At 36.0% G+C, this 26,326-nt stretch overlaps 3 protein-coding genes across 5 annotated transcripts; all 3 read left to right on the forward strand.

The window, feature by feature from the left end:
- The first annotated feature begins 2,727 nt into the window (after window positions 1–2,727).
- LOC108846745 (G-type lectin S-receptor-like serine/threonine-protein kinase At1g34300) lies at window positions 2,728–4,625 on the forward strand. The gene is given in 2 exon segments (XM_056990059.1): window positions 2,728–3,975; window positions 3,977–4,625. Coding segments are annotated over 2 exon segments (1,515 nt in total). The 3' UTR covers window positions 4,244–4,625.
- Window positions 4,626–13,115: 8,490 nt separating this feature from the next.
- On the forward strand, window positions 13,116–16,997 carry LOC108811164 (protein PSK SIMULATOR 1). 2 transcript variants are annotated; one of them, XM_018583210.2, is made up of 13 exons: window positions 13,116–13,357; window positions 13,447–13,938; window positions 14,009–14,334; window positions 14,415–14,507; window positions 14,609–14,699; window positions 14,784–14,877; window positions 14,948–15,051; window positions 15,126–15,195; window positions 15,330–15,433; window positions 15,553–15,669; window positions 15,791–15,867; window positions 16,048–16,092; window positions 16,204–16,997. In XM_018583210.2, exons 2-13 carry the CDS (start codon window positions 13,627–13,629, stop codon window positions 16,733–16,735), a joined length of 1,965 nt encoding a protein of 654 aa, XP_018438712.1. In that variant the 5' UTR covers window positions 13,116–13,357; window positions 13,447–13,626; the 3' UTR covers window positions 16,736–16,997. The 2 variants fall into 2 exon arrangements, with proteins under 2 accessions (XP_018438712.1, XP_018438715.1); XM_018583213.2 differs by having other exon boundaries at window positions 13,451–13,938.
- Window positions 16,998–17,558: 561 nt separating this feature from the next.
- On the forward strand, window positions 17,559–26,082 carry LOC108810632 (uncharacterized). 2 transcript variants are annotated; one of them, XM_056986806.1, is made up of 15 exons: window positions 17,559–17,925; window positions 18,026–18,115; window positions 18,197–18,258; window positions 18,359–18,438; window positions 18,561–18,650; window positions 18,722–18,844; window positions 19,091–19,168; window positions 19,331–19,416; window positions 19,507–19,555; window positions 19,673–19,729; window positions 19,880–20,010; window positions 20,097–20,180; window positions 20,271–20,337; window positions 20,404–20,762; window positions 25,818–26,082. In XM_056986806.1, exons 1-14 carry the CDS (start codon window positions 17,681–17,683, stop codon window positions 20,731–20,733), a joined length of 1,572 nt encoding a protein of 523 aa, XP_056842786.1. In that variant the 5' UTR covers window positions 17,559–17,680; the 3' UTR covers window positions 20,734–20,762; window positions 25,818–26,082. The 2 variants fall into 2 exon arrangements, with proteins under 2 accessions (XP_056842786.1, XP_018438557.1); XM_018583055.2 differs by having other exon boundaries at window positions 20,404–25,908.
- Window positions 26,083–26,326: the final 244 nt, after the last annotated feature.

The following is a 26,326-nucleotide window of genomic DNA, read 5'->3' on the forward strand; positions in this document are numbered from 1 at the left end:
TCTCTCCATGGGTGAATTATGTTTCTTCACATGTATATAAACAGATTCACGTATGTAATTAATTTCAGTCCTGCATACCACCATATATTGTTTCCTCTGCTCACAACCAGCAGATCTGCCCATGAACAAAAAAAAAGATTCAAAACAGACATATAGACAGGCAAATAGAGAAGTGACCGTGATGGTGGTGAAAGACTGCGACAGAATCGAAGGGAGTGCGACGGGATCGACGAGCCTCTTCCCATGTCTTCTCCGACACATCTCTATCAGATCTGTTTACCTACTTTGATGCCTAAAGATATTTAACAAGAGTGTGAGAAAGGATAGTGGTGGTGACCTGCCGTCGCATCTGCTCGTCTCTCGACCATCTCCATCTCTTCTCTATTCTCACTGTTTCCTCTCTCTCTCTCTCGTCTCAAGAACGAGATCTGTTCAGATCTCAGAAAATAATTAAAAAACAAATGAAAAAGAAAAGTTGTTAATTACTAATGTAAATTTTCTTAATAATCTTTTAGTTAATGATGTGGATAATTAGTTAATGATGTGGATTTGATGTTTAAAAATAATCTCAATTTAAAAAAAAACTAACTAAGGGCTTTAATTGTAATTTACTATAGACATGTATAATAGTCTAACCATTTTAAAAAGATGTATAATAGCCTAGTAATAAACTAACTTTTTCATAACATTCTAATAATTTTCTCTTAGTATAATTTAAAAATATTAAAGATCTGCTGTGAAAACTTAGGCGGGAGGGTTAAGACTTAAGACTTGCTGATTAAATATTTTAAATTGAAATAATGTAATAATAAATATTTCTAAATGATGTAAATTTATTTATACTAAAATTGAATTATTTTTAATATAGATAAGTGAATGTAGATTAAGTCATGATAGTATTTGGTTTAGGGTTTGGTAATATGTGTTGTAGTACTTTTTGTGTTTTTAGGGTAAGATTTTGAAATCTTGTCAATTTTTTAAAAAAATTTAACATATTGTGTTTAGTTACTATCTAATAACTTAATTTAAACACTTTATAAGTATATTTTAAGTTTAGTGACGTATTTTTCTCTTAGTTATTTGATTATAGGATCTGGAAGACTCACGGAAGACTTCCAAAAGAAGACTTCTGGAAGACTTCTGACATATCCCAACTAAATTTTAGTAGAATTTAAGGTGCCCGTCTAAATTTTAGAAGAATTTGGGTTTCCCGCCTAAGTCGAAGTCTTCTGGAAGTCTTCTCTTTCGAAATATTTAACATGATTAAATCTTTTTGTTATATTCTAAAAAACTATAGATTCAACCTAATGTAACTGTTTTGTATATTTGTACCATAACATTTTCACTTTTGAAGTTTTTCTCTGTTTTGAAGCCATTTTAAATATTTTTGAATTTGCAGATTTTTTTTCAGATATGAGACAGACTTTGAAAGACTTCTCAGAAGACTCTCGGAAGACCTCTTGGGAAGTCTTCTAATGCATTTTGTTCTAGAATAAGAAGTCTTCTGCCCAAAATGGTACAAATTTTGGATATGTATTTTGTGTTTTATATATTAGATTCTAAGAAGTTATAGATCCAACCTAATGTGAGTGTCTTGTTTATTATTTAAGAATAAAAATTTATATTTACATATTAAATTCTAAAAAGTTATAGATCCAACCTAGTGTGAGTGTCTTGTTTATTATTTAAGAATAAAAATTTATATTTGAAGTATTCTATATCTTGAAACCATTTGAATGCTTTTGAATATGGCGTCATGGAGAAGATAATTACAGGCCGACTTTTTCAAGCAAGGAAACATGGGAACAACTTTGAACCCATCACCCAAGACTTAATTAGTGTGGAGTTGTCTGGTTCAGACAGAGCATTCCGCGTTTTTCTTTTATAACCTGGCTGGCTTTTCAGGACAGACTGGCGACAGAAGCAAGAAGTATAGCTTGGGGATGTATCCAACCGTGCATCCTCTGTGTTGAGGCGGACGAGACTCGCGGCCACCTGTTTTTCTCTTGTCCCTACTCCTTTACGGTGTGGCATGACTTAACAAGATTTATACTGGGCTTTCGAGTGAATTCAGACTGGTCTATCAGTATTGCATCTCTCCGCTCCCCGCGCAGGAAGGAGATAGATACATGCCTTCTCAAGCTTGCGCTTCAGGCTACAATTCATAGTGTCTGGCGAGAGAGGAACAGCAGACGCCACCAAGGTGATCCTCTTAGCCCATTTCAGATGGTCCGATTCATTGATAAGACCATAAGAAACAGGATATCCTCTCTTCGCTACCGGAAGCCAGCTTTCTATAGCGACATGATGCAGCGATGGCTTGCAAGACAACTGCTCCTCCATAAGTTCTATCCTCTGTTTCCTAAAAATTGTGTTCAATTTCTGAAAACATAAATTTCAGTGGCCTGTATTTTTCTTTCTTTGTTGATAATCAATACAAAATTTTCAGCAAAAAAAAATGTCAGATCCGAGACAAACTTTGGAAGACCTGTGAGACAATTCTTGGAAAACTCTCGGAAGACTGTTGGAGGACTCTCGTAAAACTCTCGGAAGACTTCTTGGAAAGTCTTCTAATGTATATTATTCTAGAAGAATTCCAACAAAGTTTTCAGGAAGTCTTCTGAATTCTTCAAGAAGTCTTCCGAAGTATAATGTCCAAAGTAGTACAAAAAGATGATGTCAAGTGGAGTCCAAGCTTATCTATGTAGAAGAATAATATCTAGCTCAATGTGTAATAATTTTGTTTATGGTTTGACGTTTCAGCTAGAGAGAAGAGGGAACCTCACGCTTACGGGGAACAACATCACGGTTTACTGGAGCCAAGGCCTTAATTCCTCATTTACCTCCAACTTGTCTTCCCCTAGCTTAGCTTTACAGACCAACGGTGTTGTCTTGATCTTCGATTCTACTCTCACTGCTGGTGCTGAAACCATTTACAGTGACGATTACGGTGAAGGTAGCAATACGTTTCGGTTCTTGAAACTAGATGATGATGGGAACCTCAGAATCTACAGCTCCACGTCTAGAAACACCCTTCCTGTCTCGCCTCATTGGTATGCTGTAGCTGATCAGTGTCTATTTTTTGGGTACTGTGGTAGCTTTGAGATTTGTCGTTACAATGATACAAAACCCATTTTCTTCTGTCCTTCTCGTAACTTTGATTCTATTGATGTGTATAATAGAAGAAAAGGTTGCAAGAGAAAATTTGAGTTGAGAGATTGCACTAGCAACGCAGCCATGCTTGATTTGGGTAACACCAGGTTGATTACAGACCCAAGTGACCCCAACTCGGAGAGTTTCTTTGCTGGAAGTTTGCCTTGTAGAGCAAATTGTCTTGTTAGTGGTGTTTATCTTGCTTCTGTCTCCATGTCTGATGGGTCTGGAAACTGTTGGCAGAAGCAACCTGGTTCCTTCATTACCGGCTACCAGAGCTCATCGGTTCCGAGTACTTCTTATGTCAAAGTGTGTGGTCCGGTGTTGCTTAACGAACTTTTGGCTGGATCAAAAAAAGGTGATGGTAATAACTCGAAAGTGCACTTGTGGATTGTTGCAGTTGTTGTAGTAGCTGGGCTTCTCGGTTTGGCTGCGGTGGAGGTAGGTCTATGGTGGTGCTGCTGCAGAAACAACCCTCGGTTTGGTACTTTATCGTCTCACTACACGTTGCTTGAGTATACTTCTGGTGCACCCGTGCAGTTTACATACAGGGAGCTTCAACGTTGCACAAAAAATTTCAAAGAGAAGCTTCGAGCTGGAGGGTTTGGTACAGTGTATACAGGCGTGCTAGTCTCGAATAAAACCGTGGTTGCAGTGAAGCAACTAGAAGGAATAGAGCAAGGAGAGAATCAGTTTAGGATGGAGGTTGCAACCATTAGCAGCACACACCATCTGAACCTAGTCAGACTGATCGGGTTCTGCTCTGAGGGACGACACAGGCTTCTCGTCTATGAGTTCATGAGAAACGCATCTCTGGATAGCCTTCTTAATTAGTACTGATTCAGGTAAGTTATTGACTTGGGAGTATCGATTCAACATTGCGCTTGGGACGTCAAAGGGAATAACTTACCTCCACGAAGAGTGCCGCGACTGCATTGTTCACTGCGACATTAAGCCAGAGAACATTCTGGTGGAGTTTGATAAGGGCAACACCGAGGCTATTCTAGACATGCGTTTAGGGGAAGATCAGACGGTTAATATGGAACAAGTGAGGAGAATGGTTCAGACAAGCTTCTGGGGCATACAATAGCAGCCATTGTAGAGGCCGACAATGGGGAAAGTTGTTCAGATGCTAGAAGGAATCACAGCCATAAACAAGCCGCCACGTCCAAAGACCTTAAGTGAAGTCTCGTTTTCAAGGAACAGTGGGAGCGCAAGCCACGCATCTATCTTGATTGCTTCGGGTTGACTCGATCATCTTCTTCGTCCGCTGCTACACGGTCGTTTCAGACAATGAGTATCACATCGTCCGGACCGGCTTCCACAAGAATCAGTAAAGGTTCGATGCTTGGATCTTAAACTAGTTGTACTGTGAGATTCCTACAAATATGTGTAGGTTTTGTCTTACTTTACTTGTTGGATACATTCTAGTTGTATAGGAACACAATAAATAATATGCATATTCAAAGTCAGGGAATGGTTTCTAAGTAGATCCAAAGTTCAATGTGATAAATTATCATCACACTGTAATTAAATTTCAACTCATTGTTATATGATTAAAAATGTCAAGGGGTTTGAAAACAAATATATGATCTCAATTTCTTCCAGTATTGTTGCGTGTACGTTGTCTCGTGCGAGCATCACTAACTCGTCGGAAGGGGGGAAATAAAGCAAAAGCTCCACTTTTTAACTCAATAAATAAGTTAATTAGCTATACAGAAAATCTATATCTCATAGGAACCTAAAAATGTATTATAGATTTAAGCTTTCGGTTAAAAAAAATGTAAGTTCATATAATTATTTTGTTGTCAATGCGAAGAGAATGATTTTTTTGGGATCGGTTACAACTTTCATTATTCAATAAATGATTTCAACCTCGAAAGATTTTCAATTCCACATACAACGACGTGATCTAGTTTCACCCAGGAACACTTAGAAGAATACTACGTTATCCGAATCCATACATCGATATATTTTTCATCACAACAAGACGAGTTCATTCCACGATTAGAAATGATCCACCTCTTACACCACCTAATTGTACTACTAAAAAGCAAAGTTACAAAACAATTATTAAGTCGTCGAAAATAGCCTAACTAAGAAGAGTTGTTGGTGCCAAATGATTGGATTTCAGTTCATGATTAACCGTCTCACCATCAAATTGATGCATTCTTCCGATCAGGAGATTTTGAATGACGAGGAACCACAGTTTTGAAACCTTACAGGGGACATCGGTATCATCACCACCATCGTTCCGTTACAGAAACAATCCAACAGCTTGATGACTACATAACCCCCCCCTCCCCCCAAAAAAAAAACGAGTTGAGAGATCAGCAACACCCACATTCCGATACAGCCTACAAACAGAAGAAAAGGTCAATCTACCAGATCAGGCAATCAAGCGGGGGAGACTTTCACGCTGGTGACGAGGTTTTATATGTCCAACTGAAGTAGTTACCTTCCATCCTTCAAACAAGGCCATAGACAACCTAACCACGACTAAGAGAAGATCCAACACATGAATAAAAAGCACTTGACGAGTGACGAGATTTGGAGCCACCCAAGCACCAAGTCGCTCACCACTCCCACAAGCACCCCTCTCCTTTTGAATCTGAAACACAAGCCGTCACATCCAAGCTAGCTACCAGATCTGTAGGAGAAATGGCGAGACACAAGCGGAGAGGACCTTCATGGTGACGAGGCTTTATATATCCAACTTAAGCAGCTACCTTCCATCCTTCAAACAAGGCCATAGACGACCTAACCACGACTGAGAGAAGATCCAACACATGAATCAAAAGCACTCCGGCCGACACACATCAGTAGTTCATGCTCTGTTCATGTCATCAAAGGAGAAACCTTCGATATCCATTTGACGAGTGACAATATTTGGAGCCACCCAAGCACCAAGTCCCTCACCGCCCCCACAAGCACCCCTCTCCTTTCAAATCTGAAACACAAGCCGTAACATCCAAGCTAGCTACCATATCTGTAGGAGAGATGGCGAGACACAAATCCACGTGCCTCCTTTACAGTGGTGAGAGCCGTCGAGCAACCGAAAAAATAAATCGACGAAACTCAACCACACAACTCTAAAAGCTGACCCAACCCAGACCGTCCTCTTCACTCAACTCGCAGAGGCTCCAGAGATTTATCTTCCACCACCAAGCTCAGCTTCGCCACGGTCAAAACTGAAAACATAACTTCTATCTCACGCCAGAGCCGCTTTGTATATCACCGAGAGAGAAGAAGCTCACAAGGAGAGCAACACAAAAACGAGAAAGGGAAAAGAAAAAGCTTCCGGTATCGAGAAGAGACACATATATCGAAAATGGGCGTCGCGTATTAGAGTTTTTTTGTTTTTCTAAATAATTTTTTTTTTAGTTGGAGAAAAAAACGGTTTTGGAATTAAAATATGAGTGACTTAGAAAAAACCTTATTACAGTTAGTATATGAATATCATATTTCAAATATGCATGTAGGATAAAGCAATGATCACTTTATCTAATAAAAATTAGCACTAATATAAAGGTCTACAAAATTTGTATTGATTCATTCATAAATTTAATAAAGAAACCTACACAATATGTATTCTATGTATGGACTATGGAGGTTTAGATTCTTTGGTAACACAGCCATAGGTTTCTTCATATAAACCTTTTTTCCAGCCTGTTTAATTGTCTTCAGTTAAAGAAAACTCCTAAAATATAAACGAAATTGGTCTAATCAAAATAAGAAGATTCTTGAGACATCAAAATCCAGAAAAGGTTAAAATAAGAACGAGGATTGCTTTGGAATGGCAAAGCAGCAATCGTATTCAACGAAGTGAATCCAATCACCATCATTAGCCCGAAAATAAATGTCCATCCTTTATAAACAAACTTTTGGTCAAGGATGGTTTACCGCATTTTTTGTTTGATCATCAAACTCCCAACACCCATTTTATATCTATTTGTTCTTAGATTATTAATTATATCACCAGTTTATTTTCAGCAAATATGTAATCAAATATCATTTTCAACGCGTTTTTTTGGATGAACTGTCAGGTACCCTTTTTATAAAGAGCGTGGGGGCGGGGCTGAATTATTTACAACAATATATAGATACACTATACATTGAGATGTGGAATCAAATACATATATGATAGAAATGCGATGGAGACACTTATAAATATGTAAAAGTTTGACCAATGTGAAACTTTTTGAAACCCACGACAGGCAATTTTCCAACCAACACACATAGCTTCGTAGATTAATGCTTCGTCTTACGTCCTCCGAGGGGCGGTCATTTTATCCGTTAAATTTGATTGGATTCATTATTCGTTTTAATTCGACTCGAATTTTTTTTAAATATTAGTAAATCTTCGAACCAAAACAAATAGTAAAAATCAATATCCGTTAAAAATAAGTCAAATCACAAATATCAAAAATTTCAATATTAGATACCCGTTCTGCTCCGTATTTTTACAAATAGAAATATATTTACAATTAGATAGCGATTTGCAAATGTATAATTTTATATAATTATTATTTTAACATATAATTTTAATAATTTTATTTCCAAAATTACTTATAAACGTATTAAATTAAGAAAGAAATATAAAATCTTTATAAAACTACAATTTTTCTATTTTATAAAAATATTTAATTAATTTCTAAAATTTATGGAACATATAGTTTCACTAATTTTTACCTTTTGTTTTATATTACATAAACATTATTTTTAATTAAAATTCTATTATTTTTTTGAGATTTGCTTATATTAAACAAAAGTGACGAGATATTCGTAGATATCCGCATAAATATTTGTAAATACCTGTAAACTTTTCGGACATCCGTATTTTTCAGAATCAAAGAAAATCAGAAAATCAGATGTCCATAAATTATGAGATAAATCACAAATACCGAGATTTACAGTACTATCCGCTTTGTGCCCATTCCTACTCCTTTCAGTCTAGTTATTAGATTAGCAACTATGTATTTTATTTAACTCAAAATTGAAATGGTTTGATGAACTATAATAAAATAGAAAAAATTAATGTAATATAATTTCCTACGAAAAGCTCTTGTTATTTTAGATAAAGAATCTAACAAAACATGTTCATAACAAAGATGAAACAGTGAACAAAAAAATAACAAAGTTGAAACACAATAAAAATCAGTATAGCTACTCTTCAATCTTGATTAGCAATTATGTAAAACCTGAACGTAAATGGCCAACATTTTATATAAATAATATGATTTTGGTAGTTTTAAACATGTATGGATGATCGTTGCTAGACTTGTATGAAATTACTAAGGGGATGTATTTAACTGGGAGTTTTAGATGATTTGTGTTAATAAATCTACTGTTATTCAAACATGAATTTTAAAATTAATTTAAAATATATTGTTATTAAATTTGATATTTCGTAATATTTTAAGTTGTGTAGTTTTAAAGTTTTCATGTGATTTTAGGGTGTTTGAGTGGAGTTTCTTAGTTAAAAAATGTTAAAACTCAAATTTCATGGTTTTAGATGATATTCTAGAGTAGTTTAACAAAAATCGCGTAAATCTCTGCAATTTATTAAAATCATCTAAAACTATATTAAAATTTTATTAAAAGTATTTGAAAGTATTTGAAAAAACTAAATTATTACAAAGTATTCAAACTACCCAAAATATACAAAAGTATCAGAAAGTTTCAAAATATGTTTATTGAAATATCAAAGTAATTTAAAATATCCACAATAGCCGAATATTCTAATTATTTAATATTTTATCCAAAATACCCAACATGTAACCCGAATTACCCGAAGAAACCAAACCATAACCAAATGAAAACCGATTTTTCGAGTATTTTCCGGTTTATAGTTTTACTATCTAAATGAACCGAATCCGAAACAACCCAAACCGAACCGAAAAAGTTAAAAAGTCTCTACCCAAACTACACGATACCGAAACACTAGAGCCGAACCGAAATGATATCCAAAATGCCAAGACCTAGTTTAAACTAAACTAATTCAGCTATAAAACGTTCTACCTCAACATTTTTCCAACACACTATCGGTCGCAGTTTCGATCAGAACTAGATATGGAATATGGATACATATGTAAGACGGCTAAATTTTCACGTTTCTATGATCAGTATAGAGTTATTCTTGGGTTCACCCCTACAGTGAACCTTTAGGTTCACTAACCAATAGAAATCGAGTATTTTATAATCGATATCTTTTAAAAAATGAAACAAAATATTGTCAAGTTATATTATGTTTTTAAAATAAGTAAAATAAAAACAAATAAAAATAACAGTAGTTATAAAAATATTTTTTTAAAAAAATATTTTTAACATCGTAAAAAAACACTAAACTCTAAACCCTAAACCCTAAACCCTTGCGTATATCCTAAATCTTTGGATATCCCTAAACCCTTGCGTAAATCCTAAACACTTGGATAATCCTAAATTTAAAATCAAAAACATTAAACACTAAAACACTAAATCTCAAAAACACTAAACCCTTAATCCTAATCCCTAAACTCTTTTTAGGATTAAGGATTTAGTATTTTCAGATTTTTTGTTTGATGTTTTTAGTTTATAGTTTATTATTTATCCAAAGGTTTATGATAGTTGAGGGTTTAGTGTTTTGATGACGGAGTTAAAATATTTTTAAAATTCTTTTTATTTTGCATATATTACTATTTTTATTTATTTTTAAACATTTTTATTTAAAAAATATAATATAACTCGACAATATTTTGTTTTTTTTTTTAAAAGATATCAATTGTAAAATGACTGATTTCTATTGGTTGAATAAACTTAGAGGTTTACCCTAGAGATGAACCCAAGAATAAGTCATCAGTGTATAGTATGAGCAAGATTTTTTTTTAGAAAACTTCAGCTACATTTACTTGACTGAACTATGAAATATAAAATGGATAAAATATCTTTACAATGAATATTTTACTATTTGAAAACTATTTAGCAACTTGTTTATCGAAAAAAATATTACGTTGTTGACTAATCATGGGAATGCTTAACCCAAAGTCCCTAACCAAAGCCGTAATGTTTATGGTAAAAACGTGTATGGGTGACCGACCACATCCACGGTTGAATCATAGCAGGAAAACTCAAACCCTGACCTACATTGACAAACCAAATCCTGACAATCACTGGATCACTATGAGATAGTCTGAAGTTTTATGTTAAAATAGTTTCACACAAGTTGTGACCAACAATGCCACTATAACATATTTTCTTTGATAAACTATAGTTTTTGTAATAACTTCTGATTGAAAATAGTTTTTTTTTATGAGCCATTTGGTTAGTTACCGCTTCCATTATAAAACTTTAATTATAAGTTTTTCTGATAAAATAATCATATCAAATTATTTCAAATAATAATATCAAATTGTATCAAGTTATAGGTTACGATGGAGAACCCATAACGATAATTATAGGTTTCTTGCTCTATCTTACAATGAAATTTTAAACCAGTAAAATGTTTTTTTATAGAAAACTGTAAAAATGCAACACATCTAAAATCTAAAAAGGGACATTTGGGTTTAAATAGAATTAAAGGAAAATCTCCCAAAACTCTAAAAATTTAATTTTAACAAAAAACACACACTAAAATAATCAAAAGAAATTTCATTAAAGCGGTAAGAGATCATTATACCTTTACTCTATAACTATATCAATATAAATAAATATCTAAATAAAAAAAATATTTTCTAATTGAACCATTTTTCTTTTCAATTCTAAAAAAATAATCTATTTTCGTTTTTTTTAATTTAAATTATTTTGAAATCTAAAAGTTCTTTTGAAACTAGTTTTAAATTATTATTTAAATTTTAATCTTAACTATTTTATTTTCTAAAAGATAAGACTCTCAAAAAGCAGGAAAATAATTTTTTTTACCAAAAGAAGAGGTAAATAAGAAAACGACTAAACTATGTTTTATTAAAGAAGTAAAAGATTCTTACACCATTAGTCTATAGATATATAAATATGAATAAACAAAAAATATTTTTTTTGAAAAAAAGAAATTCAGTTCAAAACTTTTTTCTAATGTTTTTTATTTTGATTTGAAATTTATTTTGAAATATAAAGTTCTTTTTTAAACTATTTTAAAATTAATAATTATTGTCTTTAAATCCTAAACCCAAATCCCCCCCCCCCCCAACATACTTCACATTATACTCTTAATCTAATTTAATCAATTCTAGGTATATAAGTGTCTTTGACTTCATAAATATAATATATTTGGTTATCTTAACCGTTACATGTTATATTTATAATAAATAGAGCCATATTCTAGGATATACTTTTTTTAAAAAATCATGAACCATCCCTACCGAAACTTATATTAGTTAATCTTAGAGGCATGAGTATCTGTTATCTTTCTAGTGAATTTTCTTTTCATTAACATAAATAAATTCGATTAAGACTCTGCTAACAAAAATGGAAACTTTGTGCCCATATGGATAAAATGAGATGATTGATTCTTTGTATTACTTGCTAGGTTATCAGCTTTTATGTTTTGAGTTATAGATAGGTGCTTTATCTCTGAAGTTCTACATTGCAAAAACAGATTATTTTTCAGATTTCAAATCATTCTTCAGGTTCAGAAACCATCTTCACCATCTGAAAAAAATTGTTGCAAAACTAACATGAAATTGTCTAAAATTTTTATATTTCCATCACTCCAAATGAAAGTTTCTATTTCCACGTGTGAAAGGTACAAACAGCATCTTATATTTTTTTCCATCTTCAATCCTTCGATTCCCCTAAATTACTATATCAACCCAATTTTGAAAATAAATTATGTTCTTTCCACGATCCATCTGTAAAACACCATCGCCTTATTCTGTGAGTTGTACTATATATGTCCTCCTCCATGCTTTGTGTGAAAGTTGGTTGGGTTCCTTGTTATTTTTTTTGTCTTCATAACATCACCTTTGTTTATTCTAGCTATAAAGTATTCCTATGATTTATTAAAAACTTTTTTACTATGTCTCTTTCAAATATACCATAAAATTCAAGTAAATTGACAATCTATGATATTATCTTCTAAATAAATAATCTATATTCTCATAAAATGATTGCATTAGGAAGCGACCTTGTTTCGTAGGAATCCTTGTGGCTAAAGACATTTAAAAATACGTGATTAATCGTTTCCTTTTCTACTCCACTTCATTCACAACGACTCATATTTTATTTTTTTCCTAACCGATAAACAACATAAAATAACTTGCCAAAAATGTTTCAATTTTAGAGAACATTTTAATGTTTAATTGCCGAATAATGGTGATGGTCTCGTTCTATCTAGATATCAATGTTTTATATCATATCCAAACTTAACCGTGTACTTTTTAGATTAAGTAATCATCCAATGTAGTTAATAAACGACTCAAGTGAATACTTTCAATGAATTTCGCATCATCATGCATGTGTAACCAAATTTCTAATTATCTGCATATTCCATGTACATGATATAAAATTGATGTAGGATCTATCTTAAGTCAAAGATCAAAATGAAATTTGTTTTAATCATTTTAATATTTATGTTCTATGTTTATAATAATTTTTAGAAACTATCCTAAAATAATTTTCTAGAAGAAAACCAAACAATATTGTAAAATAGTAGCTAAAAACAACAAAAATACTTTATCAAAAAAAACAACAAAAATACAATAATTAGACTACAAAAATATAATACTAAACACAAAATTGTTAAAATTTGGAAAATATAATAATTTAAAAGATGAAAATAATTTTTTACAGTACATATCTTACTATATGAAAAATCTTAATATGATTCATTTACATAATAGCAGAACTATACTTAAAACCAAAATAGAATAAACTAAAAAGTTTTACTTTTTGTAGTAATCCATATTTGATATTAAAATAATATAAATAATGCAACTTGTTAATATAAAAAACAGACAAAAATAAAAAGAGATGTGCATCGAAGACTTTGAATTGAGCGAGAAAGCCCATTCGGGTTAATCTTGGCAGCTTCACCATTCTCACACTCTCCAATTCTCTCTCTCTCTCTCTCTCTCTCTCTCTCTCTCTCTCTTTCTGGGGTCGGGCTTCTACAGCTGGACTTTGGTTACTTTGGGTCATGGTTGGTGAGCAAGAAGGAAGGAAGCTGAACTTGCGTAGAGCCTGTTTGATTTGACTCCCAGATCCGAGTCTTCTCCTGCCTGCTGCCTCTTAGGTCTGATTTGCTAGGGTTTTCAATTTTGTAGCTTTTTCTCGAGATATTATTATTATTATTATTATTATTGACTTTTGTGTTCATGGCAGGTAGTGTTCATTGCTGGTGAGGAATTGATCCATGGTGGAGTGTTGCTTTCATACGACGACGGATCAGGATTTGCTGCTATTCCAGTGTTTCGCTACTTACATTGTTCATCCTTTTCAAGTCTCCTAGACACACTCTTTTTCTTTTCTCGATCTTGAGCTTTAATTTTGATTAAAAAGAAGATGGGTGGGCTTTGCTCTAGGAGTTCCTCTGTAAATAACGCTCCTGCTGGAACCTTTCCACATGCTAATAGTAATAATGGTCATCATCTCAACAATGGCTCTGCTGCTGAACTCAGACCCAAAGATGGTGATCCTTCTCCCACTGTTGCTGACAAGCCCTCATCAGAATCAGAATCCTTTTCATTTCCCACTCTCAACATATCTTCTATTGGGACTCACCCTCAAAATATTGAGGACGGTATTCCCCGTTTATCAAGAGACTTATCTCAGAAATCAAGATCCACCAAGTCTAGGCAAGCTGCCGTCGCAAAGGTATTTATATAAAAAAAATGTTACCTGAGTTTTTTCTTGGGACTTAACTTGAGGTGTTTGTGTTTTATAGGTTTCGGAAGTGAGTTCACTGTTAGGCAGGGCTGGCACTATGGGACTTGGTAAAGCTGTGGATGTATTGGACACACTCGGGAGTAGCATGACGAACCTTAATCTTAATGCTGGATTTTCTTCTGCCACCACCATTAAAGGGAATAAGATCTCCATCTTGTCCTTCGAAGTTGCTAACACCATTGTTAAAGGCGCCAATCTTATGCATTCTCTCTCTAATGATAGCATCACACATTTGAAAGACTCTGTGTTGCCTTCCGAAGGTGTACAAAACTTAATATCAAAGGATATGGATCAACTGTTGAGGATAGCTGCTGCTGATAAAAGGTGACACTACTGTTCCCTCTGTATACTCCTTTACACTGGTTTCTTTTTGTTGCTCATAGTTGTGTATTATTATTGAACAGAGAGGAGTTGAAGATTTTTTCTGGAGAGGTGGTGCGTTTTGGGAACCGTTGCAAGGACCCTCAGTACCACAACCTGGATCGCTTCTTTAACAGGTTCCAATATGATCCTCTCGCTTTGGTCACACAATGGATGGGTCTATTCTCTCTTTTCGGAAAGTATCTGACTTTCAATTAGTTCTGTGTTATGATATTAGGTTGGCCTCTGAATTTACACCCCAGAATCAATTGAAACATGAAGCAGAAACTATAATGCACCAGCTCATGACTTTTGTTCATTTCACAGCTGTACGTATTTTTCGTGATATTTGGTCCTGCTTGACTCTTCCTGGATGGCAATTTTACTCTTTTTTTTATCTGCTATGCGTTCAGGACTTGTATCATGAACTCCATGCGCTGGATAGGTTTGAACAAGACTACCAACGTAAGATCCAGGAAGAAGAGAACCCAAGCACAGTACAGCGAGGTAGATATGGATGATATTGTCATTCTGTTTTGTTGGTTACCTTTCTAATTTCTGTTCCATTTGTGTTAAGGTGTGGGAGATACCCTCGCTATCTTGAGAACTGAATTAAAGAGTCAGAAGAAGCATGTAAGAAACCTAAAGAAAAAATCACTTTGGTCTCGGATCTTAGAAGAGGTAAGGGCTGCAAACTGATAAACCAATTATATGTTGAGAGAGTTTCTCGGCTCATCTATGATTATTGAACATAGGTGATGGAGAAACTAGTAGACGTTGTCCATTTCTTACATTTGGAGATTCACGAAGCCTTTGGTGGTGCAGGTGAGGCTCAGTTATGGGATAAAGGGTTTTAGTCTTACTGTAGCTTCGGGAGGATTGGTGATTTAGTTTTTTTTTTTTATTGTATATAAAATGAAATGTGCTTTACATTCATGACCGTTTTACCTGATATGCAGATGCTGATAAACCTGCAAATGACCCGCCAAACAATCATAAAAAATTGGGCTCTGCTGGTCTTGCCTTACATTATGCAAACATCATAACTCAAATTGATACTCTTGTGAGTTATTATTCTTCTTTTCTCTATGTTTTACTTCCCGTGTTTGGACCCATATCGACTGTCTGTCAGTTTGTGGAATTTATTTCAAATTAAGTTATTTTCTACATTTCTATGAGTAGGTGTCCCGGTCTAGCACTATGCCTTCGAGCACAAGAGATGCTTTGTACCAAGGTTTACCCCCAAGTATAAAATCTGCTTTACGCTCCAGAATACAGTCCTTCCAGGTTAAGGAAGAGGTATTATTTCTACTCAATGCTCTTCTGCTAACAGAATGGATTTAGAGTGTGCAATAATGTTACTTTAAAATGTTATATGCATGCCTGCTCATTACACAGTATCTTGTTTGTTTTAAACCAGCTCACTGTTCCTCAAATAAAAGCCGAAATGGAAAAAACGTTGCAGTGGCTTGTTCCTGTTGCTACAAACACAACCAAGTAAAAGCTTCTACGCTATTTTCTTTCTCATTATCTTTGGTTTGTTTCATCAATAAAACTCTGTATCTGTCTTCATTAACTTAAGCTTGTAACACGTGACAATAAAAACCCCCCTTTGGTTTCTGTAACTGAAGGAAGTCAGGCTTATTCTTCTGTCTTTTCTTGTTTTTTTTCTATCAGAGCGCATCACGGGTTTGGATGGGTTGGGGAATGGGCAAGTTCCGGGTAAGCCATGAGGGCAAGCTTGATTCTTAGGCTATTCCCTCTTTGTGCTGTATATATATATATATATTTGCGTTGCTTGCTGAATGATAGAAGATTGGGAAATAATTTCAGGTCAGATGGGAACCAGAGACCAGCAGGTCAGACGATTCTAAGGATAGATACACTTCACCATGCAGATAAAGAAAAAACCGAGGCTTACATATTAGACCTGGTGGTATGGCTTCATCATCTGGTTACCCAAGTCAGGGCAACAACTGGTTTTGGGCTAAGATCTCCGGTAAAGTCTCCAATCAGATCACCTAACCAGAAAACGATCCAGCTCTCGAGCGGCAACCCAAGTATGGGGTCACCGTTGCTGACGATGGAGGATCAAGAGATGCTCAGAGACGTGAGCAAGAGAAGAAAAACGCCAGGAATTAGCAAGAGCCAAGAGTTTCAAACGGTGGCTAAAGCAAGACTGTGTAAGCATCACAGGCTGAGCAAAAGCAGTAGCCACTCGCCGATGATGGGGGAGATGATGAAGAGTAAGAAGGATGCTTTCGCAATGAGAAGACCTTCATCTGTGCCAATCATTGACTTTGAGATAGATCGCATGAAAGCCCTGGATGTGATTGATCGTGTGGACACCATTAGGAGCTTGTAGCTAAAAAAAATGAACAAGCATCCTCTCTTATCCCCCCCTCCTCTTCAGAAATAATGCAATTGATCCCCATGGGAAAATCCTTAATAGCTGAAGATCAGAAGAGAGAGGTTAGTAAACTTTGTACCACTACTAATACATTATGTTTTTGGGGTTTGTGGGTGTAATTTGGCTTTGGTTTCCTTTGTATCGTGGGTTCTATTTTCTTGTTGTATCGTGTTCGTGTACATACAATAAATAATAATGATATAAAATGTTTTCTTTATATTGTGCAAGTTAGTAGCTTGAAGATGCATATTTGTTTGATAAGGTATGTATGGTGGATAAGATTCACACTTCTCTGCAACTACTACTTAAAGAGAAAAAAAAGGTGAGCTATTGAAAACCATTGTTCTCGCACGTTAGCCAAAGTTGGAGAAGAAAATCAAAGATTGCGAGGAAAAGATTGTAGTTCCCTTTCAAATTGGGATACAATAAATAATAATAATAATAATAATAATGATATTAAATGTTTCTTGACTGCCCAGTTTTTGGTCTATGTATAAGTAGCTAGAGAAATGCATATTTCGTTTGATAAGGTGTTGGTTCTCTGAATCTACATTTAACAAAAAAAAAAGTGAGCTATTCAAAAGAATTGTTCTAACACGTTGAAGAAGAACATAGTTCCCCTTCAAATTGGGAATTGCATTTCAATCTCGAAACGCGATGAAATTGTCGTGTTACTAGGAAAAGAAAAGGTTTACACGTGAAAGCGAAAGCGTCGATGGGCGTGTAAATAATAAAAAAAAATGAATTTCAAAAATGAATTAAATAATGTGGTAATAAACACTGCACCCGCCAGTTTGTCGTTCTGACCAAACATGAAGAAGAGGATCGATCCCCCTCTCTCTAATTAGAATATTCCTCCTATCGCCGGATCTCTCTTTCTTGGGGGAAGCGCAAAAATCAATGGAGGAAGATCTGATACCATCTCCGTACGATCTTCTCTTTGAAGCTCTCTGGCTAATCCCAATTCGTCACTATCTCTACGCTCTCTTCATTATCTGGACCGTCTTCTTCTACAATTACGTGGAGTTCCATTTCCTTGGTGATGTGGCTCTTCAGTATTTCAGATGTCGAGTCAATCTCATCTACAACCCTGATTCTCCTATTTACCACGGTGTTGTCTCTCGCTGCCCGACTCTCCACGGCCGGTGACTTACCTATTTATACGATTAATTGTTTTTTTTTTAATTCGGATTTATGGTTTATTTATTTATATTTTTTATTTTTTTGGGGGGTATGGATAAAAAGATATGTGGCGACGCCATGGTTAGCGAGTCCTCATCTTCAGACTTGTTTCCTTAATTTCCATGGATTGCCTCCCGTTTTCACCTACACAAGGTTGATTCCCCTTTTCTTTATTTTTTTTGTGCTAAAGACGCATTCCTTTTGAGCTTCCTTCCTTCCTTTGTACTGTGTCAGAAAGCTCTTTCGTCCTTCTGATGGTGGAACCATTGCTTTGGATTGGCTTACCAACTCTCATGGTATATTACTATTTACTTCACTCTTTTAACATTATTTTATTCCTTCCATTTTTATTTCAATCTGCTTGGTTGTTTTTTTTGTTTTTTTTTTGTTTTGCAGTTCTTGATGAAATCAGTAAAGAAGACACAACTCCCATTGCTGTTGTTATTCCAGGCCTAACTAGTGATTCTTCTTCTGCAGTAAGTCTACTTCTCTAGTAGGACTGTGCTTTCTACAGTGCATATTATGATGACCCATTAAATTATAAAAAGAGAAAAATGTACACCTGACTTGTGTTGATGAATGATTCCCCTATCTGCAGTATCTTAAGCACCTTGCCTACAACACTGCAAAGTCCGGTTGGAATGTTGTTATTAGTAACCATAGAGGATTGGGTGGTGTTTCTGTTACTGTAAGCTCCCTATTTTTGTTTTCAAACTTTATACATATGTTCTTCTATAATCTTTTGCCCCTATGTTGCAGTCCGATTGCTTCTATAATGCTGGATGGACAGAGGATGTACGGGTAGTTCTTCGTCATCTTCAACACGAGTTCCCTATGGCTCCTCTCTTTGCTATTGGAACTAGCATTGGAGCTAATATTCTGGTAGGAATACTCTTTTTAAGAAAGCAAATTTTAGTTACTAATTCGATCCAGTTGAGCAACTTTGCTTAGCTTTGAATTTCGTTAAGTTTGAATGATGATTTGCTTGTCTTCCATGGACATATTTATATTGTTCACTTGGCTGCAACGTAGGCACCGTAGCTTTTTAATATTTCTCAATACAAATGATATGCATGAGGAGGTTCATCAAACAGATAAAACAAACTTGAACACATATCCAATGCTTAGGTGAAATACCTTGGGGAAGAGGGTGAGAAAACTCCTCTGAGGGGCGCTGTAGCTATTTGCTCTCCATGGGACCTCTTGGTGAGTTGTTTTTTTCATAACTATTTTCTTACTTCTACGTTCCAAAATTTGCTGTGTCAAGTTCTCTCTCTAGTTATCTGATTAGAAATGACATAACTTTCTTTGATATAAGTGGACGCTTGATAGACTATGCTTTCTCTTCCGTTGTCTCCTCCCAACAAGATTGGTGACAGGTTTATCAGCCGAAAATTCAAACAAAGGTTGTACGACAGAGCTCTAACCATCGGACTTCAAGGTTATGCCCAATTGTATGTCCACACTTCATTCCTTGCCTTTATTTTGAGTTTGATAAGTTCAGATAAATCAGGTTACAGTTATAACTCTAGTTTCATTTGCAGACATGAACCTCAATATACACGGCTTGCTAATTGGGAAGGCATAAAAAAGGTTAGCAGTGTAGGCTACATTGTGTAACCACATATCCATAAACTAAACAGTCTATTTGGTACATTTTATTTTGCTACTAACATTGTTTGTTGTTACCCAACTTTATTGCTTTTTCAGTCACGTTCCATCCGAGATTTTGACAATCATGCTACATGTCACGTCGGGAAATTTGAGGTACTTGGTCCTTTCCCATATTATTTCAACTTCTGATGTTAGTTTTCCTCCAGGATTGGCCTTATCTCTACATCTTTGGGATGATGCTCTTCATAATCAGAGCTAAGTTAACTTCTCTGTTGGTTTAACAAAGTGACAACGATATCGCAGACTGTGGATACGTTTTACCGAAAATCTAGTAGTACCCAATACGTAGGAAATGTGGCGGTGCCGCTACTCTGTATCAGTGCTCTAGATGATCCCTTATGCACAAAGGAAGCTATTCCTTGGGAAGAATGCCGGTAATACCCCCCGTGATCTCTTTTAAAGTATTTGAATCCTCTATTAAAGATACAGTATATTTACATTGAAGTTTCTTTGGAAAAAGGGCAAACAAAAACATTGTCTTGGCGACAACAAATCACGGAGGACATCTAGCGTTTTTCGAAGGACTAACTGCATCTAGCTTGTGGTGTGTTTCTCTCTCTCTATATATTCTTTCTCACGAAGCATGAAAACAGATAAGTACGTACAACGGTTATATACATATATGCTGCAACAGGTGGGTTCGGGCCACTAACGAGTTTCTTGGCGCCCTTAGCTGCAGTCGTCATATGCATATACAGAAAGTAAGTTTTCTGTCTGTTATCTTCAACTGTTTTTGTCTATTGTTTCACCAGTTCAATCCTGTGCAGATTCAAGAGAGTGGAAGCTCAGGATCAGGAAAGCTGGAGGAGCCTTCGATAAACCAAGGCCCGTACCTTAACATTGCAGAAGACGGGTTGGTGGCAGCAGTCAACTTGGAGGAAAACACCACACGGTCAAAAGAAGCAACACAAGTATTGAACCAGAGAGGACCAAAGGTTAAAGATAAGAGAAGCTTTAACGTGTTGTGCCGCCAGACAAAACGGTCCATTTGGTTGCTTGGTTACATAGGCATGGTAACAGGTTTCCCTTTAGTTGGGATGCTCATGAACTACCTCTTTCGTAAGAAGCAACGACCCATAACAGCCTCCAAATCCTGAAGATGCTTTATTTTTTCCTCCCTCAGTAACTTCATTATAGAGATCAAAGATTATATAAAGACTAACTCTCTTTATTAAAGCTTAAGAAACTTACTCAAAACTTAAGCTCAAACACAAAACCCTTAAGTTATGCAACACTCTTGCATATCCTTATATACTCATTGTAAAGTCCTAAAACACAATAGATAAGGATGTTTAGATAACTCCTAAACACAAATGACTTTACTATTTCCTATTCTATAACTCAGTAGGAAATATATAACTTTATCTCTAAGTTATTTCAAGCTTATCACAACATTCTCCCCCTTAAGCTTGAAATCCTTTTTGCCAAATCATGAACTCCAATGAGACTTCGCATTTCCGTGAACTTGATCCTTCCCAAAGACTTAGTCAAAATATCAGCTTTTTGTTTATCTCCTGAAACGTGCATCACACTTACTTGACCCTTCTCTACACATTCTCTTATAAAATGGTACCTTGCATGTATGTGTTTGCTTCTTCCATGAAAGACTGGATTCTTAGAGAGAGAGATAGCTGACTGATTGTCGATTTTAATGATCACCTTCTCGCATGGCTTCTCTGTGATTTCACTCAACAACTCTTGCAGCCAAATAGCTTGTTTAGCTGCTTCTGTCCCAGCCATGAACTCTGCCTCGCATGACGACAACGCGACCGTTTCCTGTTTTGAGGAACACCAAGTGATCAAGTTTTCTCCTAAGTAAAAGATATGCCCTGTAGTACTCTTGCCGTCGTCGGAATCAACATTATGACTGCTATCAGAGTATCCGACAAGTCTTGGTATGTCTCGTGTTGCACGAGTAAACGTCAGACCGTACGAAGTTGTTCCTTGAAGGTACCTTAAGCAATGCTTTATCGCTATACCATGTGATTCCTTTGGTTGATGCATATAACGACTCAATACTCCCACTGCAAACGACATGTCTGGCCTAGTATGTAGAAGATACCTTAAGCATCCAATAGTTCTTCTATAACTTGTGGCATCAATGCTTCTCTCGTCCTCTGCTTTTGAAAGCTTCATCCCCGGTTCCATCGGTATATGTGACATGTTGCAGTCTTTCATGCCACTATCTTCAAGTATCCTCAACGCGTACCGTCTTTGATTTAGAGTAATACCTCCTTCATACTGTCTGACCTCAATTCCTAGGTAGTATGTTAGTATACCTAGGTCACTCATGTCAAATTTTGACGCCATTTCCTTTTTGAACTCTCCAATTATCTCCGCGTTTGCTCCTGTGACGAACAAGTCGTCTACATACACCGCACTTACTAGCAGGCTGTTGTTCACAAACTTTCTGTACACCGTTGGCTCCTTGGAACATTTTATAAACTTCATGTCGAGAAGTATACTGTTGAGTTTTGTATTCCATGCTCTTGGAGCCTGTCGAAGTCCATATAACGCTTTATGAAGTTTGTAGACTTTTCTTTCACTTCCTTTTACTTCAAACCCCTTTGGCTGCGTTACATATACTGTCTCGTTTAACTCTCCGTGCAAGAACGCAGTCTTAACGTCTAAATGATGAACCTCCCATCCATTCGTTGCAGCAATACTAATGAGTAGTCGTATAGTTTCTAGTCTAGCAACTGGTGCGAATACTTCCTCATAGTCTATACCTTGTTGTTGCACGTATCCCTTAGCGACTAAGCGGGCCTTGTATTTATTGATAGTACCATCCGAGTTTCTCTTAATCTTGAAGATCCATCTTAGACCTATAGGTTTCACACCACTCGGAAGGTCCACTAAGCTCCATACCTCGTTCTTTATGATTGAGTGTATCTCTTCTTCACAAGCGTTGATTCACTCTCTCAGCTCTGCTGCCTCTGCAAACGTTCTTGGTTCATTGTTCAAACATAACAGCACCAATTCTCCTTCCTCCTCTGCAAGCATAATATACTCTTCGTCTCCTTCCAGAACATAATCATTAAGATAGCTCGGCTTGTTGCTCTGTCTTTCACTTCTTCTAAGTGGTAACACTTCACTTTCTTCTTCCATCTCTTGGGGTTCTACTACCGCTACGGCTTCTTTTCCAATATTTTCTTCAATGCGCTTAACTCCTTTATCTTCCTCCTCCTCGTCTTTCTGGATACCATGATTACCAAATTCTCCCAATGCAACCATAAACTCTTTCTCTGTTTCTGTTGTTGGTGATTTCCAGTTCCAACTTTTAGACTCGTCGAATATAACATCTCTACTCACCACGATCTTCCTAGTTTCAGGGTCCAGCATTCGATAGGCTTTAGACCCTGGCTCAGTTCCCAGATGAACCAGTGTACGAGATCGATCATCCAGCTTCTTTAAATGTCCCTTATTTGTTCTTGTATAGCCGATGCAACCGAAGACTTTTAGGTGTGTTATGTTCGGTTTCCTTCCTCTGTACACTTCATATGGTGTTTTGTTATCAAGCGAACGTGTAGCTATCCTGTTGATAAGGTATGTCGCGTGACGAACAGCCTCTCCCCAAAAAGAATTCAGCATGTGCATATGCTTTAGCAAGCTCCTCGTCATCTCCATCAAGGTCCTATTTCTTCTCTCCACTACTCCGTTTTGCTGTGGGGTATATGGAGCAGTAAGGTGTCTTTTAATTCCCGATTCTTCACAAAAGGAATTGAACTCTCGTGATACAAATTCACCACCTCTATCTGTCCTGAAGGTGATGATTCTTTCTGCAGTTTCCATCTCTATTACTCCCTTTAACTTCTTGAACTTCTCGAATGCATCCCCTTCTCTTTCAAGTAAAATGCTCCACATATATCTAGAATGATCATCTATGATCACAAAGACATACTGACTTCCACCAAAAGTACTTGGTGTTATTGGACCACACAAATCGCCATGTAGGAGTTCAAGTTTCTTTGTCGCTCTATACATAGTCGTCTGAGGAAATGATTTTCTTGTTTGCTTCCCACGCAAGCAGGATGCACAGATTTCTTTTGAAACTTCTATACTCGGGACGCCAGTGACCAATTCCTTTTGGATCATCGCCTTCATTGTAGGAAGATTGACATGTCCCAATCTTGCATGCCAACGAATAGACTCACTTATCTCTGCAAGACACAACACCTTTGCTTCTTTAAGTCCCATCCGGACTTTGTATAACCGGTTCTTTCCTCTGTTTGCTTCAACTAGAAGTTTACCATCTCTATCATGCATTGTTAGTTGATTTCCTCTCATTCTCACATCACACCCAGCCTCAGTCGCCTGTCCTAGACTAATAATGTTACTTCTCAAGTCGGGAATGAAGTAGACATCATTCATCTTTCTCGGCTCTCCCTTCATGTCAATGAATGATATAGTACCCTTCCCTTTGATATCAATTCTGGAGTCATCTCCAAATTTTACCTTTCCTGTGATTAATTCATCAAGACTAGAGAAGTATCTCTTATCTCCGGTCATGTGGTTGCTAGCCCCATTATCTAGATACCATATGTCCTCTGCTTCCTTGTTTGTTTCATACTTATCTGGGACACAATTCTTCTCGTTTAAATACACCACCTCATGCATCATTAGTTCATCTGCGCCTTGTGTCTCGCTGCCATCGTTTTCTTGTATCTCTTGTAGTTTAAGTAAGCGGTCAGGACAGTCAGACGCATAATGTCCTAGTTTATCACAGCGGTAGCACATAATTCGTGAAGTATCACGAGGTTGGTAGTAAGACTCTCGAGGTTGATAGTTTCTTCCTCTTCCGCGTCCTCTATAGTTAAATCGTCCTCTTCCTCTGTTCCTCGTATCTCTGTTATATTCTCGGTTTGCTTGGCTCGTCTGCTGCTCGGAGTTTGAGTACATTAATTTACTCTGTTCTTCTTGCGATTCCTCTTCGTCACGAACTCTCTCTTCAAATGCTTTGAGTCTACCCATGATTTCTTCAAAAGTGGTGGTTTTGAGGTCCAGAAGTTGCTCTAGTGACCCTACAAGAAAGATATATTTCTTTCTTGGAAGAGAATCCAAAAACTTTCTCACTAGTTTTGTTTCCTCCATAGTCACGCCTAGAGCAGCTGATTTTGAGGCAAATTCAGTCAACTTTCCACCAAACTCATCAATAGTGTCTGTTTCTTTCATCCTTAGACGGTTAAACTCACTGTTCAATGTAGCCAAACGAGCTTCTTTCACTCTATCCGCACCAACATATCTAGCTTTGATAGCTTCCCATATTTTCTTAGCAGACCTCATCTCACCGATTTGTAGTACAACAGCTTCTGGTATTGATTGAAACAATAAGCCTTTTGCCATCACGTTCTTCTTCCCTTCATCTGTTTCTTCTTCTATAACTTCCCAAACATCATGTACTTCAAGTGCTATCTTCATCTTTATTGCCCATACTGTATAGTTTGTCGCAGTTAACATAGGACACTTAATAGATGATGTTCCACCTTCTTTGAGCTTCTCGCTCATTGTAGCTAACTCGCCACTCATCTTAGCCAACTCGCCACTCATCTTTTTCCTCAAGCTCTGATACCAAATATAGAGATCAAAGATTATATAAAGACTAACTCTCTTTATTAAAGCTTAAGAAACTTACTCAAAACTTAAGCTCAAACACAAAACCCTTAAGTTATGCAACACTCTTGCATATCATTATATACTCATTGTAAAATCCTAAAACACAATAGATAAGGATGTTTAGATAACTCCTAATTTATTGATAGTACCATCCGAGTTTCTCTTAATCTTGAAGATCCATCTTAGACCTATAGGTTTCACACCACTCGGAAGGTCCACTAAGCTCCATACCTCGTTCTTTATGATTGAGTGTATCTCTTCTTCACAAGCGTTGATCCACTCTCTCAGCTCTGCTGCCTCTGCAAAATATAGAGATCAAAGATTATATAAAGACTAACTCTCTTTATTAAAGCTTAAAAAACTTACTCAAAACTTAAGCTCAAACACAAAACCCTTAAGTTATGCAACACTCTTGCATATCCTTATATACTCATTGTAAAGTCCTAAAACACAATAGATAAGAATGTTTAGATAACTCCTAAACACTAATGACTTTACTATTTCCTATTCTATAACTCAGTAGGAAATATATAATTTTATCTCTAAGTTATTTCAAACTTATCACAACATTCATTCGCAGATTCTTAATTTAATAACTGTCTTCTGATTTGTTAGTTATGCGTATGTTAATAACATTATCCTATACACCTTTAATCCTATTCCTCTACGCGTACACAGACGAAAGAAGATAATTTATGTAGAGGACGACTCCTACCTTTTTGGTAGTACTGTAGAAATAAGTTATCCTCTCTAACTATACATCATTATCACGGAGATTATGTAGTTTTGCACATGTATTCTTAATTTCTTGTAATCAAACTCGTTTAGTGTGATTTGCCAGCCGTTGCAATTGTTATATCTTTCTCTTAACTTAATCTAAGCTTCTAATAACAATGTGAGATTGATCTATTCTATTAATTTTGCTGTTTGACCGGTTGATAAAGGTTCTGTCCATTTTTAAAAATTTTATACTCGTCCCTCATTATTAATTACTTACAACCGTCCCTTATTATCAATCAAAACAATAACTACTTTACACTTATATTAACTGCCCTATCACCTTTATATCTCGGCCCT

Source organism: Raphanus sativus, chromosome 1 (genome assembly GCF_000801105.2).
Source record: "Raphanus sativus cultivar WK10039 chromosome 1, ASM80110v3, whole genome shotgun sequence".
Taxonomy (NCBI): domain Eukaryota; kingdom Viridiplantae; phylum Streptophyta; class Magnoliopsida; order Brassicales; family Brassicaceae; genus Raphanus; species Raphanus sativus.